General features: G+C 40.6%; 1 protein-coding gene across 1 annotated transcript; it reads right to left on the reverse strand.

Moving 5' to 3' along the window:
* Positions 1-3,212: 3,212 nt before the first annotated feature.
* LOC121055580 (21 kDa protein-like) lies at positions 3,213-4,149 on the reverse strand. Its single transcript, XM_040528400.1, has one exon. It carries the CDS (start codon positions 4,083-4,085, stop codon positions 3,417-3,419), a length of 669 nt encoding a protein of 222 aa, XP_040384334.1. The 5' UTR covers positions 4,086-4,149; the 3' UTR covers positions 3,213-3,416.
* Between the last annotated feature and the right edge of the window lie 3,597 nt (positions 4,150-7,746).

Consider the following 7,746-nt stretch of genomic DNA (forward strand, 5'->3'; position numbering starts at 1 on the left):
ACTGACTTCCATGACAATGAGTTACTCCGTTTTCCGGGCCATTTTGCTTCTTACATTTGTAGGACTGGACTGGAAATTTGTGGATTATGTTGAAACTTGAAATAGATTACAAAAGCATTCTCTTTTTGTACTAGGACGTGTCATGTTCAGTACTAGATTAATGTTTTATGGGACGAATAGAGCAGTGTGGATCTAGATCTCGATCTGCATGATGGACATTCAGATTAGTGAAATATCTATGTGCTGTGTTTGGCTTCTGTATAGCCTTTGCGTACTTGCTACTCAGTGTCTGTTGAGTGTTTGTCAAATTGTCATTAGCTGACAAGAAGTGATACACACAAACAGAAGCTACCTACTTCAAGAAATTTGTTTGTGTGCTCCCTTGCTTGCTGCTTTGTGGTGGTGTTGGTGGTACGCCTTGTCAATCATATCTGTTCTTTTCATTTTTTTTTCGTTTTTGCATGTTGGTGTGATCTTTGGCTTAATAGATTCTTCGTTCCTGGCCAACTCTAAAAGACTAGCCATCATGCTAGATATCCAAAATTTTGCCTACTGTAGCAAAAAACACTCCAAGAAACTAGTCGTTTAGGCTTTATTTGATTTAAAGGAATTTCATAGAAATTTTATAGGATTTCATTCCTATAGGAATTTTTTCTACAAAACCATTTAAATCAAGGAATGAATCATATGAAATTCCTATGGAATGCATCTTCCTACACAAGTTTTGGAGGAAATTTAATAAGAGGTTAAACCTTATGGAAAAAAATCCTTTGAGTCTATTCTTCTTTTTAAATTCCTGTGTTTTTCCTATGTTCCAATCAAACGGTCATTCCTACGTTTTTCCTGTGTTTTGCAATCCTCTATTTTACATCTACATTACTCCTATTTCTTCGTTTTTTTCGTTCCTGTGATTCAAAGGAGCCCTTAGCTTGGCCGGTCATTCCAATAACCAAATGGGTTGACTAGCTAGCTAAGTTATGCTAGCCAAACTAGTAATCCTTCACCTTCACTCCTATATTATTGGGTGCACTAGAAGATACGAAAGTATGATTTGGCTACTCTTTTGAAGTGTATACAGAAACATGCAGAAAACATGGTAGTCTTTTTTTTCTTTTGGGTTAGCTATTTGGCTAATTATATTTACATGGCCTCTTGGAGATGCTCAGTATATCGGTTGATTAGCACTTGGTGGTTTTCTTCCTATGAAGCATAACAAAGCTATGAACTGTTTGATGTGGCTCCATGTGTGATTGTGTTCTTCCTTTTCTGGTATGATGTCCAATCCAGTATAGCAGTATGCTGAGATGCTGATTGCTCAACTCAACTCCACGACCTGCTGATGCTCGCAGCAGAAGCCTGAAGGCGCAAGATAGCAAGAACATTTCAGCTCCATGGTGCATACAATCGCTCAGTTTGGATTGGAGCCTACCTACACGTGAACGTATCGAGTGTATCACCAAAAAATATAGAGATATGCATGTGTGAATATACTTTTGACAGTATTAAACATATGTATAAAGTCTCATCTTCAAATTCATTATATTTTAGCCACGACAGAAAACAAAAATCTAACAGTTTTAAAGTAGAAATATATCATATTTTTGTTATTTTTTCTCTCTGTGTATAATGAATTTAAATGACGTTATACATAGGTATAATACTATTAAAAGTATATACACATTTGTGTTTAGAATTTTTGTAATATTTGTTAGTTGACGTGTACAACGTATGCACCAAAAGTTTGTGTGTGTAGTACACGTTCCCTACCTACACAGATGCTACACAAAGGATTGCAACTGTTCAATCAACATTGAGTGTACCATGCATGTGGCATGCATTATTCAGAATGTGACCTGCAACTAGCTTTGTCTATTTATTGTGTTGTTTTCCAAGCCCTGTGAATTAGCAGTCGACTGGCCATATTATTGCCTTCACATTGATTGATTGTCCTAAAACCACATCAGTTCAGCCAGTGCTTAGGCAACTGGAGATATTTGTGCGGAGATGGATTTTCTTCGAGGGTTTGGACGTCAAAATTTTTCGATGTTATCCGAATAGTCATCGAATAGTTTTAGAATAATATAAGATATATCAATCTTTAGACATACCAGTTCAAATTTAACTATAGAAAAACAAATTAAGATATGACATCCACAATAAATTTGTTATTTTTTATAACTTGAACAAATTAAAATTAAACTTGTATGTATATGGATTAAATGTCTTGTGTTAATCTATATTGTTTTTTTAGTTATTTGGATGACATATAAGAAATAAGTGAATGTCTGCCCGAGGGATAAAAATATTTTCCGATATTTGGTCCTGATAAGTGAGACCCTTTTGTTCCCTGTCGCTGAACATGTATGTTCTCAACTTTTGCTCAGTAGCTGTGCAGCGTCTGTATTGCATGTGACAACCAAGATTCAGTTCAGAAGGAAGCTTCAGTCTCTAATGATGCAATTGAGAATCAAATGAGTTATTTTTCTCTTGCACGCAACGAGCTGCAGACTGCTTCCAGCCATAAATTAGACTGTGGTTGAGTGGCCTATGACTATGAGCTTTTTGGTCAGCTTCATCACAGGATCACAGGAAGCAATGCTGCATCAGCGTCAGCTTAAGCAGTGCTGGACAGTCACCGTCTTTCATACTAGTGTGTACTGCTAAAAAAATCACAACAATTATAGAAGTACTTTTCTTGCTAATCTTCACCCTCTTTGATGAGTTCATTCTTTTTAAGTTTTTGAGTTGTTTGTTCGATGAGTTTGTCGTAGGCTAGCTGATTGCACGACAACCAATCTTGCATTGTGTTTGTTTTGTCAGAACCCAGGATAGATCAATCAACGTGCAGGAACGAATTATATCATTTTTTCGGACCTATATAATCACTTTGCTAATAAATAAATTACATGTACGGACATGGATCCATTACAAGACAATTTCGTTTTTCGATGATGTCATTGCACGACAATTAGCCCGTGATTCCTCGCAACGTTCGTCTTTCACTTTCTTCTTTAACGACAGATTAAACTACAGTTTGGTACTAGCACGGAGGGTTATTGTTTGGATTTTTTATAAAAAAAATCAAATGACATATTTGAAAACAAAAAATAAATTATAAATAAAATTTTTATATGCGTACTCTTAATAATCTAAAAGTCATTGACTAAAAAATAAACTTAGATAAGGTTAAAAATTTAAATTTTAGCTTATAAGCATAAGTGAAAAGACGAGGACTATAGTTTTTCACAGTGGATGTATACACAAGGAACAAATGCATTTATACAAGTGTATTCGTGTATATATATGTGCATACGAAACATGATGTTTTACGACGGTATACATACGTACAAAACATACTGTATATATGCGTATGGCGAGTTCGCGACGTACGTACGTCCATGGCTGTGTGTACTTAATCATGGCGTCATATGCTTGGACATGGTGTTGACGATGGCGAGCGCGTTGGCGGTGAGGTGGACGAGGCCCATGACGTGGCCGCGGACGGCCTCCCTGGTGCCGCCGCCGCCGGCGGCCTCGCCCTTGAACCCTTCCATGCACATGTCGCCGTCGGTGAGCGCCGCGCTGGCCCACGTCAGCACGCTGTCCACCTCGAACCTCACCTGCCGCGCCGCCTCGCGCCGCCCTTCCTGCTCGCCGACGCGGGCCATGGCGTCGACGCACTGCCGCAGCGCGTCCTCGCCGTCGCCGAGCATGCTGACGCAGTCCCCGGCCGCCTGCGCCGCCGCCGGCGGGAGGCGGCCGCCGGCCCCCGCCGCCATCGACCTCATCGCCGACGTCGCGTTGCGGGCGCCGGCCAGCGTCACCGTCAGCGCCGCCCACGCCAGCCGCGCGGGGCTCTCCCCTACCGCCGCCGCGTACGGCGCCAGCGTCGCGCCGCACAGCGCCGGGTACGCCGTCCCCGCGCACCACGTCCTCACGAAGCTGCTGGGGCCCGCGTCGGCGTCGGCGTCGGCGGCCTTCGTCGACGCCGCCGGCGCCGGCCTCCCCGCGGAAACGACGGCGGCGACGGCGAGGCAGCAGCAGCACGCGACGGCGAGAAGCAACGAGAGGCTAATGCGTGCCATGACTACGTGCTTCGCGTGGTGTACGTACGAGTTTTTGTTTTTGTGTGCGACGTACGCGCGCGCGGGGGTGGGGAGGGATTTATAGGATAAGGCCGGGGCGGCGGCGGAACGCGTCGGGGTGTACATGTTGCATGCGTCGCGCGAGAGTAAGCTAGCGGCAACGGATGCGAGCGAGCTGATCGCATGGATCGGCCTGTGTGTGGCGGGCGCTGTACGTGGCGATTCGGGCCGTCGTCGCGCGTCGTCCTCTCGTGATAACATATTAATAGTACGGAAATTACATACTCCCTTCATCCCTAAATATTTGACGCCGTTGATTTTTTATACACGTTTAACCATTCGTCCTATTTAAAAAATTACATAATTATTAATTATTTTTATATTATTCCGTGTATTATTAAATATAATTTTATGCATATATATAGTTTTACATATTTGACTTTTTTTGAATAAGACGAATAGTCAAATACGTATAAAAAAATCAACGGCGTTAAATATTTAGTGACGGAGGTAGTATATAATCGTGTGATCCGTACTATTTTTAGTTTTACTGTGGGCTGTGCTTCCGAATATCAGCTTCACTGAACCTTCTCACCCTCCTTGAAGATCGGAGATACGTGTAGACCGTGATGCGTGCTCATACATGTTTGCAGTTATGCCAAACTGACGACGGCTGCTGGGCAATCACACGGGCTACAGAACGAACGAACAGAAACGGCGAGATTTGCAGACAGATTTTCAGGGTCGTGGACTCGTGGGGGACCGAATCAATGGTGCTGTACGGTTCCTTCTGCCGTCGCCGTCACCGCTGTTGTCATCGATCCGTGCCAAAAGGATATATTGTTTGGGTTTTTTTATTTTAAAAAAGTTAAACATATATTTATAAAGAATATATAATAGTATGTGAATAAAACTTTTATATACGTAATCTTAGCGATATAAAAATTAATACTGAAAATAAACTTCAATAAAAAACTATAGAATCAACTTTAAAGTTAAAATTTTAATTTTAACTTTTATAAACATAAATGTGAACGAATATTATGGTGTGAAAACCTTTCCCTGGCAACTCGCTCCGTTTCTTCTCTGGGCCCACCTGCTCGTCGCCGGCGGCTACGGCGCGAAAAGCAGAACAGCATCACGCTGCTCCCGGTCGACATGGAGCAGTGTACACCGGAGACGAAGCTGTCTGCTGTGAACAAGTTTATCTGAAAGAAATTTTTGGCTGTTCAGAGTTCAGACGCCATTGAGTTACCACTGCAGAGCAGTGCAGCGATGTGACCGGCCATACATTATGCTCTACTACCCTGCAACGATAGCCTTGTGCTGCTGCAAGTGGGCAGTACTGCAGACGATCTTAATTCGCTGCAAGTTGTTGCCAAGCAGCTTGCAGGAAATGCAAATCATGTGCAGAACATCTTTGGCTCATAAATCAGCTCAGCTTGTCATGGGGCATGGGATGGAGATAGCTGGGACCAGATAAGAATGGATGAACGAATGAACGAATGAATTCCAGCTCGTTTATTGCTGCAACTTGCTGGCTGAACTTGCCATGGCAGTGTATCTTCAGGTGCAGACCCATTGGGACGACGAATTCCAGCTATCTGGGACGGATCACGAGCAGGCTGCACATCGCTTGCTCTCTTTATGTCATCGTCGTCGCTTTTTTTTTTCTGAGGATGCAATCACATTCATGTTGGGTTACTCGAGAACGGGCCAAAATATCGTCAGGCAACTTGCATATCGATCCCTCTGTTCACCAGCTGTGCTTAGCTTGAGTCCTCATCACTGGCGCTGGATGAGATGATGAAGCTAGGCTGCACTTGTGGTTTGGTATTGGTTGCCATGCACATTGTTAGAAAGTTGCAATTCGACGCTTTTGTATCGGTTAATTTGCAAGAAATGCTCGAGCAAATGCAGCATGCAAAATGCGAGCATTTTTCCTATCCTTGAGCAGGGAACATAAGGTATCATTGTTTTTTATGTAAAATTTGGTACCTTCTAATATATAAGATACCAAGAGATACCAAATTTTACTTGAAATATAAGGTACCAAGAAGTACCAAATTTTACTTAGAAAGAGTGATACCTCTACCTTCTTAAGAATATTAAAATTGCTCGTAAAATGCAGATGTAGGAGTAGTCTGTAGTGGAAGGCGAGAAGAGCAAGAGGTTGGAAATATGTAGATCTGTAGGAGTGTGGAATCCACGTGTAAGTTATTGTAACTTATTATGTTAGAGAATACATAATTCAGAAATAAAGTTATTGTAACTTATTATATTAGAGAACACATAATTTGGAAATGAACGTAGGTACTGAAATAACTATTTAGGAGATTATTTTATCAAGGCATCAATGCTATATACAATCTTCGCAAAAATAATACTGTGTGCATCAACATCTCATTGCAGTATAAGTATTTTTTTAGAAAAAAACATTATTCAGATTTTTAAAAACAATATTTTTATGGGTTATTTTTTCTGAGCGAAATCCAGACGGAAACAAAAACCAGAACAACAGTCAAACATATTTGTAGAAAAGTAACACATTTACGCAGCGCATATCAATTCAAATTTGGCCGATTGCATGTACTGCACAGTGTTTCAAGAAAGATATTTTCCTTTGCTTTATGCTGAGTCAGAAAATTCCAGAGATAATAATAAAACACTGTACAGGAAACAGTAAAGCTGAGTGGCACAAGCTATTCAAATTGAACCTCTTATTCCAAAAATGAACCTCATAGAGCAGCTTTAGCGTTTGTTCGCTGGAACGAAGCTGAAGTCTGCCCAGTACTAATAGCGCTAATTTATTCTTTTCTCTCCAATGTACTAACATCATCCGGCGAGAACTACGAGAAATAAAGAAGTTCATTTCACTGATTCACCCCTCCATCACTTCTCACGGGCAGGTAGACCAAGAGCAGACAAATAATTTTCTAACCCTTAAATTAGATACTAAATCTAGCGAAGATGCCAAAACATTCTTAACTTAGCACCACTCCTCCGACGTATTGCACCTCAACTGGTTCTCTCTCCCCTCCTGGCACCCTGTTAGAACTAACGATGCTGGAGCTGCCCTTATACACGTGGGCTAATTAGCTACAACCACCGGCATATGTAGCAAAAACATGATACTACGAAAATGGAATGTGACTGCTGACTTGTCGTCGAATTTTATTAGAGTTTTTTATAACCATATACTCTATCTAGTTGAATATATAAGGTATATCTTTTTTTACATGGTCTTCAAGACTTCAACCTTATCCTTTAACATAATTTCTTATAATATAGTATCAATAGCTATAAAATTAACATTACATAAAAAGATCTCAAATACGAATATAAGCAGATAAAATGCATGACACATAATACATATGTCATTAAATCAATCACTAGTTAAATCAATCATTAGTTGAAAACTTCAAACTTTAAACTTTAGATAGTCACAGAAAACAAGGATAACTTGGAGTATTTTTAAAACATCCCCCTGATATTTTTTTTCGTGACTATATCTCGTTTATGATGCAATATGTTGACAGTTTGATAATTGAAAAAAATAACGAAATGGCCGTATAAAGACATATACTAGAGACCATGGTTTGCTTGAGTTTTGTAATTTGTATCCTTTTAATTGGCGATTTTAATCATTTTTATTACTACG

This window comes from Oryza brachyantha, chromosome 10 (genome assembly GCF_000231095.2).
Source record: "Oryza brachyantha chromosome 10, ObraRS2, whole genome shotgun sequence".
Lineage (NCBI taxonomy): Eukaryota > Viridiplantae > Streptophyta > Magnoliopsida > Poales > Poaceae > Oryza > Oryza brachyantha.